The 17970-nt window shown below is 42.5% G+C and overlaps 1 protein-coding gene across 3 annotated transcripts in view; it reads left to right on the top strand.

Moving 5' to 3' along the window:
* Positions 1–4810: 4810 nt before the first annotated feature.
* PIWIL2 (piwi like RNA-mediated gene silencing 2) overlaps positions 4811–17970 on the top strand; it is a 45122-nt gene continuing 31962 nt past the window's right edge. The window contains exons 1-5 of one of the 3 annotated variants that reach the window (XM_081960737.1): positions 4811–5272; positions 7698–7887; positions 12019–12097; positions 12829–12982; positions 14344–14508. In XM_081960737.1, coding sequence (XP_081816863.1) covers positions 7705–7887; positions 12019–12097; positions 12829–12982; positions 14344–14508 — 581 coding nt within the window. In that variant the 5' untranslated portion in view covers positions 4811–5272; positions 7698–7704. The remainder of the gene's footprint in view (positions 5273–7697; positions 7888–12018; positions 12098–12828; positions 12983–14343; positions 14509–17970) is intronic. The other 2 variants (XM_081960736.1, XM_081960738.1) reach the window with 2 other exon arrangements.

Raw genomic sequence — 17970 nt, 5'->3', positions numbered from 1 at the left:
TTTAAATCTCCCTCTCTGGACTGCTTATTTGACTGCCCTTGTTTAGAAAAAGCATGTGCAGGTTTGTATGGAGGGTGTATGGCAGGGGTGTCCAAACTTGGGAACTTTAAGACTTGTGGACTTCAACTCCCAGAATTCCCCAGCCGAGGAGTTGAAGTCCACAAGTCTTAAAGTTCCCAAGTTTGGACACCCCTGGTGTATGGGAAGCCCCTAACAAGGCATCTCTGTTATTTATTGATTGATTGATTGATTGATTGATTGATTGATTGATTTATATTGATGATTAAATTTATATTGCCGTCTGTTCGCCCATGGCTGCTCATTTCATGTTAACTAGAAAAAAGAAGAACAGAATTCAGTAGGATTTATTCACAAGTTTTTGGTTAAAGATACCTTAATTGAGGAACATTTCACACTCTGAAGTAACCTTATCAAGTTCAGTGGGACTTTTGTTGTCAGGTATCACAAGAGAAATCCTATCTGTGTTGTAGGGATAAGCTGTGAAGGTTGAAATCTTATTTACCAGAGAATATGTATCACTGAAATAATAGAATTTAAGTCAACACATTATTTCAGTATTTTGCAGATTAATTTGTGATCCTGTAGGGAAGAAACCTATATGCATGGAGAATGCTTTGAAAGAAAGTATATTTCATCAGAAAGGTCAGTGGCTAAGATGCTGAGCTTGTTGATCAGAAAGGTTGGCAGTTCGGTGGTTCGAATCCCTAGCGCCGTGTAACAGAGTGAGCTCCTGTAACTTGTTCCAGTTTCTGCCAATCTAGCAGTTCGAAAGGACGTAAAAATGCAAGTAGAAAAATAGGAACCACCTTGGTGGGAAGGTAACAGCATTCTGTGTGCCTTTGGCATTTAGTCATGCTGGTCACATGACCACGGAGACTTCTTCGGACAGTGCCGGCTCTTTGGCTTTGAAACGGAGATGAGCACTGTCCCCTACACTGTCCCCTCGCACATATGTGCGAGAGGAACCTTTACCTTCACCTATATTTCTTCAGACACAACAGTTCCTTACCTCCCTTTTTTAGGGCTACCGTACCTGAGTTGCAAGAATCCAATGATTAAATGGCAGACACGTGAGAGTATTTTTTTTCAATGTCTTTGTTGCTACTTAATAATTGCCTGGGTTTTTGCAATCTGGCTTTGCACATTGGTTGCCAGTTTTTGTTTTTTAAGTTTGCTGTCAGCATTTCTGCTTACAGAGTCATATACTTGGCAGTCGAGTAATTCAAATTCATAATCCCTCTGGCTAAGAAATTGAATTACTCTAGGATAATTGATTCTTGAACTTGGGTGACTTTTTACTTTTATTTTATTTATTTAGTTTGTCAAACATATACAGGATAGCAGGATATAAGTATAAGTACATGGAAATGAACAAAGGAAATGAATACATATAAATGGGGACAGTAGGACAGGGATGGAAGGCACACTGGTGCGTTTATGCACGCCCCCTTACAGACCTCTTAGGCAAGGGGTGAGGTCCACACTAGGCAGTTTATGGTTAAAGTTACAGGGTTTTGAGGATGGAGTCGGGTAGAGCATTCCAGGCCTTGACCACTCTGTGGCTGAAGTCGTATTTTCTGCAATCAAATTTGGAGTGGTTTACCTTGAGTTTGTATCTATTGTTTGCCCATGTATTATTGAGGTTGAAGCTGAAGTAGTCATTGACAGGTAGGATGTTGTAGCAGACAATTTTGTGTACTATGCTTAGGTCAGACTGCAGGCGGTGTAGTTCCAGGTTGTCCAAGCCCAAAATTTCGAGCCTGGTGGCATAAGGGCTTCTATTGTGAGCAGAGGAGTGGAGGACTCTTCTCGTGAAATACCTCTGGACTCGCTCAATCGTATTAATGTCCAATATACAGTGTGGATTCCAGGAAGATGAGCTGTATTCGAGAATTGGTCTGGCAAAGGTTTTGTATGAACTTTCATACAAAATCTCTACCTTTTATTAAGCCAGTACATATATATATATATATATATATATATATATATATATATATATATATATATATATATATATATATATATATATATATATATATATATATATATATATATATATATATATATATATATTGTTCACTATATCCCCTTCATTTCATTGTTATTGTTATAGTTATTATTTATTAACAGAAATTCATTTGCTAATTATATCAAATTTCCTCTCATCAAACCAACACATGTATGTACCTTATTATCCTTCTTGTTCTACCCTCAGGTGCTTTGGAGAATAGCTTGACTCCCTCTTCTTTGTGGCAACAAAGATATTGGAACACTACTATCATGTCTCCCTTCTTTTCATTAAACTAGACATACCCAGTTCCTGCAACCGTTCTTCATATGTTTTAGTCCCCTAATCATCCTTGTTGCTCTTCTCTGCACTCTTTCTAGAGTCTCCACATCTTTTTTACATCATGGCGACCAAAACTGAATGCAGTATTCCAAGTGTGGCCTGAGCAAGGCATTATAAAGTGGTATTAACCCTTCACGTGATCTTGATTATATCCCTCTGTTTATGCAGCCTAGAACTGTGTTGGCTTCTTTGGCAGCTGTTGCACACTGCTGGCTCATATTTAAATGGTTACCCACTAGGACTCCAAGATCTCTCTCACAGTTACTGCTATTACTACTATTACTACTACATCCTTCATTCCACCAAGGGTCTTAATTTTAAAAAGCAAATGGTGCTGGTTGTCACCTTTAAAAGCCTTATATGGCTCAGGACTGGATTAACTGATGAACTGTGATTTTTTTCAAGAGTCTCTACCAATGCAATTCGATGTAGCAGATCGGGCATGCTGCAAACCCCATCAGCAAAGAGTGTTGGCTGGCAAAAGAAACCAGCCCTTTTCTGCATCTGTTTTATATTTAGAGAATTGTCTCACTGTATATATAATTTACTAGCTGGAAACCCATGCTTCGCGATGAAACTATGTGATCAGGCTTGATAAATTGACACTTAAAGCTTGAAAATTAATGTAGAATGCCTAACTCCTTAGCATCAGAGCGTATTAATACTGTTTTAGAAATACTAATGATCTCATGGTCGTTTCGAAATATCCTTTCTTAGTGAGCACCTAGAAACCAAGAAGAACATACGTGCCAAATTTCAAGTTTGTAGGCTTTACAGTTCTGGAGATTTCGTGATGAGTGAGTGGTATTTGGCATACATATACATATACATATGTATGTTTGTGTGTGTGTGTGTGTGTGTGTGTGTTGTATTTGTGCTAATAAATAATTTGGGCATACCAGGGGTTGTAACACACATACATACATACATACATACTTCAAACATTCTATTGGATTGTAAATAATTTTTAAAAAATGAAATGTAGATGTCAGGAAAGATAATAAATAATTGACAATTAGGTGTAACACATTCATAGGAATGTGAAATAAAATTGAAGCACTGTCCCTTTAAGTATACACAAAGAAGGTTAAAAAAGGATGGGGCCTCGGTCATGGCCACCATCTTGACTTTTGTGACAGAAAGAAAGAGAGGTCTGCCTTGGTTTCTTGTAACTTTGAGAAATCATTAAATATTTTAACAAATTCCACACAATTGTTCATTTAGCCCTCAATGCACTGACCCACAGAGATACGGTACTTGTAAGATTCTCTAGAAATATTAAACCTGGGTTCAATAAGTCATGGCTTATTTATCCACATGTTATTCCTGAGCTTTACGCGCTGAGCCAAAAGCAAACAAGCCATGATTGCATGCAAGAGTTAGGGATCCCTGTTCAAAACGGCATAGTACATTTGCAAATCTGAATGTCCACCTGCCATACTTACTTCTTTTTTTTAAAAAAATCCCTAGGTATTTGCATATAAAAGATAAAATGTTCTGTTCACGTTGTACCATGTGGCGAGGTTGCTTCAGTTTCTGCTCCTGATTGAAGCAGAATTTGAGTGATGCCTCCCCTAAATGCTGAAAGTGGATAATTAAAAAAGCAAAACGAATGCGAACAAATCTGCGGGGTCCTGGTGCTCTCTTGAGCATGGCTGTTTCTTGCAGACGTTTCATTACCCAACTAGGCAACCTCATCAGTGCACCTCTAATACAATGTTACAATCTAATTATTTGCAGAAGCCGAAGACATGTATAGCAAAGCAGATCACAGAAACAGCAACAAGGCTGCAAATGATCATCTAATGAAACCTATCATAGCTTGATGAGCAACAGGTACTATCTAGTCAGTAATGAACCGTCTGCAAGCAAACAACCAGGCCCAGAGAGCACCAAGGACTCTATAGTTCAGAGGTCTTCAAACCTGGCAACTTTAAGACTTGTGGACTTCAACTCCCAGAATTCTCCAGCCAAATTCTCCAGCCTTTGAGGGCTCTGGCTGGAGAATTCTGGGAGTTGAAGTCCACAAGTCTTAAAGTTGCCAGGTTTGGGGACCCCTGCCATAATTCACCCTCGAGCTACAAATATTATTTTGTATTTGCGACAAAGTTTTTGTTTGCAGAATGAAAAAGTGGTTTAAGTTATTCTTTAGAAGAATAACAGTGTCACAGTCTTGGTTACATCAAACAACCCAACTCTTCCTCAACAAGACGAAGTCAAGCAATAGGCTTCAATTCCCCACACCCCTCCAAACCGAAACGCTGCGCATGCTCAGAACAGCCATCACGAAAAAAAAAGCGCCTGTTTGAAAACGACGGCCCGCACTCCCCGGGCACGCTTCTGCGCTTTCCCTTCCTCTCAGGAATGGACCGTACCATTAAAGAGGGGTTCGGGAGAAGACAGACTTGGTGGGTTAGGATTAGTCGAGCATCCTTACTAAAATAAATTCAAGGAAATAAAAAAAAGAAATACGACTTTCTCCCATGGGAGGCCGGCTCAGCCGCTTCGAGTAGGATTATTTCGGCTGAACCCCCCCCACGCTGTGATTAGTCTTGGACGGCTCCAAAAAAGGGAGGCGGGCGCCGAACGCGAGGCCTCCGCCAATAGCAGGGCAAGGACAGTGGAGTGGCGTGTGCGGCCGGAGGAGAGGCGTGAAGGTGCGGCTCGCGCTCGAGGCGGCGTGGCGTGAGCTGGTGGGCCGGGGGCTTCTCCTTCTTCTCCTTCTTCTTCTTCTTCCTCCGTGCCTGAGGGGGAGTTGGGTCTCGCGCCGGGCCGAAACAGCGGCCTCTGAGGGCTCCAGGCAGGGGCGCCGGTGGGGAGATTGGCTGGCTTCGTCTGAGGGAGAAGAGAAGGCCTTGGCTCTACTCGGAAGGAAGCCCCTCTGAAGGAGGCAACGCCCGGGTAAGCGGTGGGCGCCTGACTGGAGGCTTCATCCAGATTCAGTCACAGTTTTGCTCCATAAGGCATCAACCTTGTGAACCCTCAAAGTTTCCTCTTTCCGCCGAGTTATTCAAAATGGACAGGGATGAATGGATGGATGGATGATGTGTGTGTATATGTGTGTGTGTATGTATTTGTGTGTAAATGTTTATATGTGTGTATGTATATTTGTGTGTGCATATGTGAGTAGAAATATATGTGTGTGCGTAAGTATATACACACGTATGTGTGTGTGTGTGCGCATGTGAGTGTATATGTGTGTATATTTGTGTGCATACGTGAGTATAAATATATGAGTATGTGCGAGTATATACACACGTATGTGTATGTGTGCATATGTGAGTGTATATATGTGTATGTATATTTGTGTGCATACATGAGTATAAATATATATGTATGTGCGAGTATATATACACACATATGTGTGTATTTGTGTGTGTGCATATGTGAGTGTATATATGTGTGTATGTATATTTGTGTGCATACGTGAGTATAAATATATGTGTATGGCGAGTATATATGCACACATGTGCATATGTGAGTGTATATGTGTGTGTGTATATACACACATAAACACACGTGTGGGTATGTATGCATATTCAATTCAACCTTTATTGTCCATGCACAACATGTATACAATGAGATTGGCTGAGCCTCCCTTACTCCCTCCAACATAAATACATATCAGTAACTCATAGTGAAAGAAACAAAATCTGTAACCCAATAAATCATTCTAACAACACACAATCCTCTATACATATATGTGCGTAACATTACATTGAAATATATTGCACCAATATGAACATGTTGCGCCGGCCCTGCATGTATTATCATACTACATACCTATGATGTTACGTTGCATTCAGGAGTCTGACAGCCCACATATAAAAGCTGTTCTTGAACCTGTATGTACCACTGACTGTTTCTGTTTCTCCTCCCGATGGTAGGAGGGTAAAGAAGTCCTGACCAGGGTGTGAGTCTTCCCTGAGGATTTTCTTCATTTTTCTAAGGCAGCGAGTCCTAGTGGTGTGTGTGTGTGTTTGTATACTGTATGTGTATGTATCTGTATGTGTGTGTATGTTTATGTGTGTATATATATGTATATGTGTTGTATTTGTGCTGATAAATAAATCAAGGGAGACTAGTATAGATCTATTTCAAGCTATTTAGTTCTCATCAGCTAGCCATACCCTACTGGGAATCGAACCAGGGCTGTATTGCATATTAGGCCGATGTAATTGCCACTAAGCCACAGGCTCTCTTCCTTATCAGCTAGGCCAGGGAAATAGGTATGTATTTGTGTTACAACCCCTGGCATGCCCAAATATGGGAAGGAGCTCACTACTCCCTCTTTCTGTCCTTCAGCTCATTACAGAAGACCATCCAGGCAGAACACCATATTTTTATTTTTAATGTTGCCTTTTTATATTTGTGTTGTATTTGTGCTGATAAATAAATAAAGGGAGACTAGTATAGATCTATTTCAAGCTATTTAGCTCTCATCAGCTAGCCATACCCTTACTGAGAATCGAACCAGGGCTGTATTGCATATTAGGCCGATGTAATTGCCGCTAAGCCCTGGCCTAGCTGATAAGGAAGAGAGCCTGTATATGTGTATATATATGTATATATGTTTGTGTGTGTGTATAGCATGTGTATATATGATTGGATAGATAATACATTTTCTCTTGAGAGCAGGCAACAGAATTTCATTTTTAACATCGGCTGGTGTGCTTGCAGTTAAAAAAAAAGGACAAAAGTTAAAAAGATTGGACAGTTATTTAACCGGAATGATAAAGGGCAGATGTGTCCAGTCTTGGCAACTTTTAACACTCATGGACTTTCAACTCCTGCCTTGGGAATTCTGGGAGTTGAAGTTTACCGGTCTTAAAAGTTGCCAAGGTTGGATATAAGGTTGAGCAGGATGCTGGACTAGATGACCCTCAAGTTCCCTTCCAATCTTATTAGTCTATGTCAGGGGTGTCAAACTGCAGGACAGATGCCCACGCCTGGTTTAGCAAAGAGAGGGAAAGTTGTGATATGTCACATGGTGACGCCATGAGTTTGACATCTCTGGTCTATGTTGTATTGGAAACTAATCAAGGAGAGAAGCAACTTAGAACTAAGGAGAAATTTCCGGACAGAACAATATTTATGTAGTCTAGTTTGCTACATGTACCTTTTGCTTCTGCAAATGGGGCTAACAGATTAACAGAGTTGGAAGGTATCTTGTAGGTCATCTAGCCCAACCCCCCCTCCCAAGTAGGAGACCCTACACCATTTCTGACAAATGGCAGTCCAGTCTCTTCTTGAAAGCCTCCAGTGAGAAAGCTCCCACAACTTCTGCTTGTACTCTATCTTCCTGAAATGTATGTTTTCTTCCAAGCAGAACCATGTACCCCTCAAGGCCAGTGTTTCGGGGTGGAGCCATGTTTCAGATGTCTTTGCCTGGGCAAAGGCCAGAATCTCAACCACAGGCGGCTGAGGCTACAGCGATTGCAGAAATTTGGGGCAAAACCTTTCCTTCAACAGTCAAGGCAGAAAGAGGACACCCATCACCAAGAGGTGCCCCAAAGGTGAATAGATGATTTACCAGATTTACAGTAGAAATTGATGTCACGTGAATTTGTGCTAGAAAGGAATTAGATTGAGCCTGAAGCCTATTGAATGATTGGTATTTTACTCATTTGGCTGGAATAGTATATAGGCAGTTGGTTTCATAAAATGCATGGTTTTGCTGAAACTGAAGCCACCGTTGAAATTAAGTATTTCAGCTGAAGGACATAGTATGCAGGTCTCCTCTCCTCCCCCTTCCCCCACCCCCAAATCTCCACCAATAAATCATATTCCCTATTTGGGAAGTGGATGGATTCCCTTCCTCCAAAGATCAGGCTTCTGTAGGAGATAAAGGGAAGGACACTTTTAAAACCATAAATAATTTAAACCTGATGTGGACTTGGTTGCTAAGAACTGCCTCTTGACTGCAAAAACAATTACTGTATTTTTCGGAGTATAAGATGCACCTTTTTCCTTCAAAAAAGAGGCTGAAAATCTGGGTGCGTCTTATACACTGAATACAGCATTTTTTTGCCTCCAGAAACCCCACCCCTTCACCAAAATGGCCGTGCATAGCCTTTAGGAGGATTCCAAAGTGCTCCTGGGGGCTGGGGAGGGCAGAAATGAGCGAAAAACGGGCTGTGTTTTGCTCAATTGTGCCCCCCCCCATCCCCCAGGAGCACTCTCTGCCTCCTAAAGGCTATTCATGCCCCTTTTATTGAAAAAAAGGGTCAGTTTTTGCGAAAAAGAGGACATTTCTGAGAGGTCAGCAGAGTGCAAAAACATTTTTTTATTTGCCTCTTCAAAATCTTGATGTGTCTTATACTCTGGTGCGTCTTATACTCCGAAAAATATGGTATTGCAATTTTTGGTCAGCTGCTAAATATCATTCAAACAGTAGATGTACTTAAGGCTATAATGGAAAAAAAATGCAACTTCACTTGTCATGTTACCAACCCAGTTGCTCCAGTACATACATATTTATTTATTTATTTAGTTTGCCAAACATGTGCAAGATAACAGGTATAAATATAAACATGGACATCAACACAGGAAATGGGTATGAATAAATAGGGACAGTTGGACTGGGAGGGTAGGCATGCTGGTGTGCTTATGCCCTCTTTACGGACCTCTTAGGAATGGGGTGAGGTCCACGGTAGACAGTTTGAGGTTGAAGCTGTGGGTGTTTGAGGATGTAACAAGAGAGTTAGGTAGAGCATTCCAGGCATTGACCACTCTGTTTCTGAAGTCATATTTTCTGCAATCAAGTTTGGAGTGGTTTACCTTGAGTTTGTATCGATTGTTTGCCCGTGTGTTATTGCGGTTGAAGCACAAGACTTCACATCTAGGTGAAATATAGATGAGGAGTACAAGTCCCTCTCACAACAGCTTCACCACAGTATCTTCCACCAAATTTACTCAAATCCTTTGGCTTTCTAGATGGAAATATTTTGAGAGAATGTTGGCTTTTAGCCATCTTTAGTTAGAGTGCAGTACTGCAGGCTACTTTGGCTGCCTGCTGGCTTCCTGCAATTTGGCAGTTCAAATCTCATCGGGCTCAAGATTGACTCAACCTTTTATCCTTCCAAGGTCGGTAAAATGAGGACCCAGATTGTTGGGGGCCATATGCTGACTCTAAACTGCTTAGAGAGGACTGTAAAAGCACTGTAAAGCAGTATATAAGTCTAAGTGGTATTGCTATCTTGCACTCCCTTCAATGATCCTTAAATGCAAATATTTGTAAGGGATTTCAAAGTACACATAAATATTTTTCACAATAGCAGTGTACGGCCTCTGCTGAATCCTGGGAGCAGAGTCAAGGTCACAAGAGCAGATAGCATAAGCTCCAGAGATTATAACGTCAGTCAGCAACTACCTGTACAGCAGAATGCTCACGACCTTCAAGGTCAGGTCCCGATAAACACAAGAGGTCCAATGCCCTTGATCTAATTAAAGGGACGATACAGGCGTCATCTGACCCCATGGAAGATGAAGAAGGCCTAGCTCAATTGTTCAGCATCCTGTCCCTAGAAGACCGACAATCATATGCAAACTTGGAAGTTAAAGCAGTGTCTGTTGCAACTGACTGTTTCAAAACTTTGCTACCCTCCAGGTGTCTTCCTGTTAAAAATTTGACAGGCTCATTTTCTAAATGCCTTTAAAAAACCAAAAAAAAGGGCACTCCCACCCAAAATTCATCCAGGCAAAAGAAGGGAACATAAAAGTGATCAACGTAACGCAACCTCTTTATAACCTCCCAGATGCAGTCTCTTCTCAGAACTCAAGAACAGACCAGTCAAATTATAGTCCCACTTCCCCAGTCTTCCCCTGCTTGGATCCTTAACTGGCAGCAGGAGGTCTGTTCTCCATCTTCTTCCTCAGTCTCTAACCTTCTTAAGACAAGTGTTGCTTTTTGTGATCATTTAGTTAGAGACGGCAGCCTGAGAAAATCGGCCAAATGGCAACCACATCCTGCTAATGTTTTCCCCCCCTTCCCCCTCCCCTTCCTTGGAACATAGCTGGATGGCAGTGGTGGGTTCCGGATCCCGTTCCAACTGGTACGGTTGGAACGGGCCTGGCAACGTCCACATGAAGGCATGCAGCATGTGCATGCGTCTTAGTGCTTCTGTGACGCTCCAGCTGCTCTGCAGAGCATCACACAGGCGTGTATGGGCCATGCGCGAAAGCGCGAAAACCTTAAAAGACAGGTAAGGAACTTGGGCGGGCGGGCGGGCCCTCCGGAGTAACATATCCAGTGCTCTGGGCTGGCTCAAGTATGCCTGTACCGGGGCGTACCACCTGCAACTTACCACTTCTGGATAGGCCCCCAAACCAGCCGACCCAGAATTTCTAGAATTCCTGTTCAGGGGGTCTGTCCTGCAATGTTGCAGACTGGAAAGTAAAGATGTCAGGGATTTTACTTCTGGGATATATTTCTTTTGTTCCGAGAAAAATGGGCTATGGAGGATCGAACAATACCTGGATTATATTCCCTTCACTCTGAATGCAGTACCCAGTTCAAAAAAAAGGACAGACCATTGGGTGGCTTGTGTTCTAATTAGTTTCTATTATTGTTTCAAGGGAAGCGGTGGCTCAGTGGCTAAGACGCTGAGCTTGTCGATCAGAAAGGTTGGCAGTTTGGTGGTTCAAATCCCTAGTACCGCGTAACGGAGTGAGCTCCCGTTACTTGTCCCAGCTGCTGCCAACCTAACAGTTCAAAAGCAGGTAAAATGCAAGTAGAAAAATAGGGACCACCTTTGGTGGGAAGGTAACAGCATTCCGTGCTCCTTCGGTGTTTAGTCATGCCAGCCACATGACCACGGAGATGTCTTTGGACAGCGCTGGCTCTTCGGCTTTGAAACGGAGATGAGCACTGCCCTCTAGAGTCGGGAACCACTAGCACGTGGTTGTGTGAGGGGAATCTTTACCTTATATTTATTGTTTCTAGTAGACACATATATACAGAATATATATATAAGGATGTGGTACTTTTATATAATTGTTCAGTATTTTGTTTGTATCTAGCCTCAGGGTTGTAATAAATTTGATTTGATTTTGATTTTAGTCATTAACTAAAATTGATGAAACAACCTACAGGTAATCCCTGACTTACAACCTCAATTGAGCTCAAAATTTCTGTTGCTAAGCGAGACATTTGTTAGGTGAATTTTGTCCTGTTTTACGATCTTGTTATATTTCTTAAATCATTGCAGTTAAGTGAGTAGCACGGCTGCTAAAAGAATGTGGGTTTCTTCCTGGACTTTGCTTGTCAGAAACAGGCTGGGAAGGTCACAAGAGGTGATCATATGACCCCGGGACACTGCAACCATCCTAAATATGAGTCAGTTGCCAAGGGTCTGAATTTTGATTGCATGACCATGGGGCTGCTGCAACAGTTGTAAGTGTGAAATATGGTCATAACTCACTTTTTTCCAGTGCTGCTGTAACTTTAAATGTTCACTAAATGAACTGTCCGTAAGTCGAGGACTACCTGCATCTCCTGTATTATTTGAAAGCTTGTAGGCACGGAAGTACTCACTGCTTTAGAGAGCTGGAGATCCTTTCCCTGCCATGTTTTGTTTCTCTTAATTTTCAAGCTTAATTAAGGCTTTGTGGTGCATAGTAAAAGTCTGTGTGTTCTCTTAATTCAGGAGCCTTTCGTGACTGTTCCAACATTGTCGTCCATGGTTCAGGGCCTTAGTCTTGAGTCAGCTCCTAGGCCTCCTTCAGGTAAGCTCTCTTGCTATTTAGGATCTGTTCTGACCTAGGCTTCCCCAAAAAGCACGAGGCAGAATCCTGGTCTCGACAAAACCCCTTTTATTAAACAAATGTGAATTCCTCTCATTCACATTCAGCAAAGGCCTGACAAACAGTCTTTCAAGCAAGTAATTATGACTACAGACCTTGTCTATCTTGGAAAACTGCCATGTAAATATTTTCCAAATTAGGTGCTGTGCAAGGAAAGACTGGGCACAAAGTCTCTGAGATTCACGGACAAATCTTCACACTCCTGAAATGAACAAATGAAATGTTTCCCGCAAAAGCCCGCTCCCCTTTCGCTCCTCTTTTATTTCCTATGGGAGGGGCCCATTACCTTCCACCTGTGACTTTACTCCCAAGTCTACCCTGATTTCTTAGCTGTTCTTTTCTTCTGGCAGCTCTGTGCATTGCACCGGCTCCAGCTGTTCCTCTGCCTCACTGATGTCTAGCTCCAAAGGCAGCTGAGAACTGTCAGACGGCCCTGGCCCCCTCTCTGCCTCTGACGCAGAGTCCTTGTCTGAGCCTTTCCCAGCCTCCAGGATTGACCCATGCTTCTACCCAACCTCCTCACTGTCCAACTCTGTTGCCAGCTCTGCTGGCCCCTGGCGGGCCACAACAGGATCTTCCTTCCTCCCTTATACTGTGATTCTCTTTGGAAGTGTAAGAAGAACTTGTGATTTACCTTGACTTTGTTTTTCAAGCAGTCTGTTCAGGCCGAGGCATTGCAGGGAGAGGAATGGGTGACGTGAGCATGAAGCCCAATGTAGATGTCCTGGGACAGCAGATGTTTGCAGGGTTGACAGCAGGACTAGCTGGAGACAGCAAGGTGGAACGGGTGCTTCCTGGCCGCGGCAAGTGAGTTAAGCCATCTTGGGGTCAAGGTGGTTGGTAAAAATGGCGAGTTGCATTAAAAACCTTGTAATTTGGTTATTTTGGTTGGTATAGTTTTTGGAGAACTAAGCATGAAGTCAGCTTAGTTTTCTGTTTTTTTTATTTAAGTTTCAATGGTAAAAATGGCTGCCTTTATTTTAAGCAGAAATATGTTGCGGCATAGGTAATGGCACAGAGAATGTGAAAGTAAATGTTCATATTTTGTGCCTTACTGCATTTTTCCTTCTGAAAAATTGCTGCTTTGGAAAACAAAACAAAATTGTCTTATTTTCTGAGTTATTAAGATATATTATTTTAAGTAGTAAAAGTCATGAAGTGATATTAGTGAGATTTATCTAACGTGAACATTGCACACATATCTGCAATTTTGGTAATATTTACTGTGTTTTTGGAGTATAAGACGCACCTTCCCCCCTCCCCCCCAAAGAGCATGGAAATGTTGGTGCGTCTTATTATACATAGAATACAGCCATTTTTGGCCTCTCGAAGCTCCACCCCCGCATCCCATTTTTGCTAAAAACACACTGCTTTTTGCAAAAACAGAGGCATTTTTTGCCTTCCCCCCCAGAAGAACTCTGCAGGCTTCAGCAGGGCTGGGGGAAGGCAAAAATGTCCCCGTTTTTGTGAAAAAAGGGCAAAAAACAGCCCATTTTCTGCTGGTTTTCACGAAAAAGGGGGTGTTTTTGCCTTCCCCTAGCTCTGCTGAAGTCTGCATAGTGCCCCTGGGGGCCGGGGAGGACAAAAATATTTTTTTCTTTCTTACCTGTTCGAAATCTTGGTGCGTCTTATACACCAGTGCGTCTTATAGTCCAAAAAACACAGTATATGTAATGCCCTCTGAAATACTTGTCTCTTCTAGGCTAAGAAAATGAATGGGATAAATCAATTCTGATATGAACTGACTTTTGCTCACACCTTGGCAGTTTCCCTCTGCCCTCCAGATCTGCCTTGGGTGGTTTTCCTCCTTAGGAGTGTTTAAGGAATTGGACTGGAAACTGGAAGTCCTCCCTTAGACACAGAAGGCAGCTAAGTGACTTCCAGCCAGCCCCTCTCAGTCCAACCCACACACCACAGAGTGGTGACTATGGGGAAAAGAGGAGGAGGAAGGAGTATTATGCATGCCACCTTGAAATGTATAAATAAAACTGGGATACAAATCAAAATGTTGCTTTAAAGCTGGTTCAGGAATTCTGGGAGTTGAAGTTCACGAGTCATAAAAGGGCTATCTCCCTCCACCTCTGCTTTAAAAGCATTAAAACGATACAGAAATTTTAACTTTGTGCTTTTTGGACATCTTTTTTGTTCCCCTTTTGAATTTTCTCCAGGTATGTGGAAAGTGAAAAGCCATTTTTGGGGCTTGAAAAAACAAGCATCTTGGGGCGTGGCAGAGTCTACACAAGCCCCTTCACTTCGCCTGTGGAAGGTCTTCCAGCACCATCAATCAAGCCTAGTCCTCCTGGTGTAATTTCAGATGAGTCTGTGGATAAAAAGTAAGTGAGAAATAGTATGAAGAAGGCAACAAAGCCAAACTCCTTTAAGTGTAGCAAATGCTGAATACTCCAGTGCTGAGATCAGCAAATGAGGTGGGACTGGTTTTTTGATATAGAGTATTCTTTATTGGCCAAGTGTGATTGGGTAAATGAGGAATTTGTCTCCAGTGCATAAGCTCTCAGTGTATATGCAAACAACAAAGTGATAGTCATGGATATCAATAGGAGCGAGTAATAAGAAAGATGAGAATAATAATAAATAACAATAGAGACCTTCTACGTGGTTAAATATCCATAGGCATAAGACAGTGCTGTGGGGATTAAGTGTTCAGCAGAGTAATGGCACAAGAGAAAAATCACATTTTTGCAGTGCTATTGTAACTTTGAACGTTCATTAAATGAACTGTTGTAAGTTGAGGACTACCTGTATTCTTTCTTGTTATAGAATAAATAACAGCAGAATTTTTAAAGCTCATCAGAGTTTTTGAGTGCCCCCCCCCCCCCCGAGGCTGCAGGGATTGCTATAGTTCAGCGATGGCGAACCTTTTTTGGCTCGCGTGCCATAAGTGGGGGGAGCGCACGGGGGTCGTGTGCAGGCGTGCCGCACCTATAATGCAATGCACGACCCCCAGTGCGCATGCACGCACTACAAGCGTGACCCCCCCCCATTTTTGCATGCCTTTTTCGCCCTCCCCAGGCTCCAGAGACTTTATAGGAGAATGGGGAGAGCGAAAACAGCCTCCCTTGCCCCCACCCCACCCCGGAAGCCCTCCGGAGGCTTCAGGGACCTTCAGGAGGCTTCCCTGAAGCCTCCGAAGCAGTCAAAACGACCCTTCTAGCATCACCCACCTTCCGGAGGGTTGTTTTAAGCGCTCCGAAGATTTCAGGGACCCTCAAGAGGCTTCCCTAAAGCCTTTGGAGCGCTCAAAACGACCCTCTGAGCAAACCGGAAGTCACTTCCGGTTTGCTCGGAGGGTCGTTTTAAGCACTCCGAAGACTTCTGGGACCATCAAGAGGCTTCCCTGAAGCCTTCGGAGCACTCAAAACGACCCTCCGAGCAAACCGGAAGTCCGTACCCGAACTTCCGGTTTGCCCGTAGGGCCGTTTTTTGCATTCCGGAGGCTTCAGGGAAGCACATGAAGCCTCCAGGGGGGCGGGGGAGGCTCTTTTCACCCCTCCCAGGCTCCTATAAAGCCTCTGAAGCCTGGGGAGGGCGAAAAATGGCTTTAAAAAAGGGTGAACTCAGCTGGTCCGCGCGAGCACCTTTTATGGAGGGGTGGGGAAGGTGTGTCTTATACTCCGAAAAATCCAATCTCCCCCCCCACCCCCCCCGCTGTCCATTGGCTCTTCCTCCCTTCTGGCAATTCTATATATGTCTATGTAGTGTGGCACATGAAAGAGATATCCTAGAGTGCTATAAAAGAGGCAGAGAGGATTGAGGCCTCTGTAACCATAAACTCAGACCTGGCAAGCATTTTCAGGGCCAGTAGTAATCTTGTTATTTGCAATTTTACTGTAGTTATATAATGTAGCTTTATTATTGGGGATTGTTGCTATTATGTCGGCAGTGGCTCTTGCTTTTGCATGCTGCTTATAGTAGCCTCGATTGCATTAATTTACAAATACATAAATAAAATCATATTCTTGAACTGGTAAGAGAAGGTTAGAGACTGGGGAGTGATTGTTCAGATTCAGAAACCTAATTCAAATTACTAGAAAACAAAAACAATTTTCCTTGACTGATTTCTTTTAAGGTAAGTATAAGTATAATCTTTATTGTCATTGTACTTAAATAGAACGAAATTGGTTAGGTACTGGAAAGATCACCCTTTTAAGGATTTGTAATTCTTCAGCGCATTCTTTGCTGAAATCAGGGTGGATAAAAATCGGTGGTTTTTAAAAAAATGGATTTTTAAAATTTAAATCGGATTTTTTTTTTTACTTTTATCAAATTTATTTCAATAAAATGCTTTCGGAGTAAAAATCTTTTCAAAGGTAGTTTTCTGTTCAAGATACATTAATAATTTAGTTTATTCAGCATGAAATGGAGCTTAGTGATGTAGCATGAAGCTGTATATTCTGCAATATTGGGACTGACGGTGAGTCAACAACGGGTCAGAGGAGGAGCTGTTGCGGGACAGAGATGACAGTTGCTCTTTAAAAATTATGACTTAAATTGAGTTAATTTAAATCAAGCCTTTTTACTAGTGATTTAAATCATGATTTAAAACGTGATTTAAATCGACTTGATTTAAAACAAATTCACCCTGGCTGAAATGAACTTATTTTTAAGTAATGCTTTAAGTTATTGGGCTGCATTAATTACAAGTATCTCAGTTAGCCATAACCCAAAAGCTTTTGGCTATACATGTGCTCTGTTTGGAATAGGTACAAACAGAAAATCAATAGCTTAAGCGAAGGAAATGTTTTTTTTTCCTTTGAGTTTTCTGAATGTAGCAACATCTGATGAACTTCTGATTTGTGCAAGTCTTTAGAGAAGATAAGCTATGATTTTTTTCCCCCAGCTTGTCTAGAAAAAAAGTAAGAAATTGGGCTTGGAGTAGGACTGTGGGGTAGAAGTATGTCCAAGGAGCCAAGCATATACAAACTGCTTCTAGAAATATACTCCTATTTTGGACAAAGGGGTGGAGGTGTCAAAATATATCTATGTTCTGACCTAGGCTTCCTGAGACAGTAAAAAGCACACGCTTAGTCCCCAAAACCCTCTTTTTATTTCAAAAGCTGTAAATGATGTTCATTCACAGCCCGTAATGAGTCCCAAATAGTTGTACCCTACAGTAGGCTGCCAAAGTCCTTCGGGATAAGGCTGATAAGCACCCACCTTTATCTCCCTTGAAACTCTGCCAAAGACTTAATTGGCAATTAGCTTGGCAAGGCCACATGCAAAGGCTCGTGTGCTTTTGTTCCTCCTTTATGTCCTATGGGAGGGGTCAATCATCTCCAAGCCTTACTCTCGAGTCACCCCTTCTGTCTTAACTGTTCTTGCCTTCTAGCAGCTCTGCGCATGCGCACACTGGGAACAGGGGGAGCCTGTTCCTCTGCCTTGCTGCTGTCCGACTCTCGAGGCTCTGGAGGAAGCACATAACTACCAGATGGCCCTGGCCCCCTTTCTGCCTCAGAGCTTTCCCCACAGATAAAATGGCCCATGTTCCTCCCTAACCTCCTCGCTGTCCAACTCTGCTGTAGGATGCCGGCAGACCACAACAATCTTAAGAATAGATGTTCTTGACAGATGCATCTTTTTTATTGTATATGTTACGGTGAAAGACCGAAATCTGGTGAATGTCGACATTCACCGGTGAAAGACCGAATATTTCATTACATTGTTTTACATTCGGACCTTCACCGGTGAATGTCGACATTCACACAGTCGCTTGGTGTATGTCCGAAAATACCCTTATCCTCTCGACACCCTTACCCTAATACCTCGGCTCCTCGCTT

The sequence above is a fragment of the Natrix helvetica genome (genome assembly GCF_964273705.1).
Source record: "Natrix helvetica genome assembly, chromosome: 8".
Classification (NCBI taxonomy): Eukaryota; Metazoa; Chordata; class Lepidosauria; order Squamata; family Natricidae; genus Natrix; species Natrix helvetica.
The sequence above is the reverse complement of the archived record's forward strand: the minus strand, read 5'-3'. Positions and strand labels throughout refer to the sequence as shown.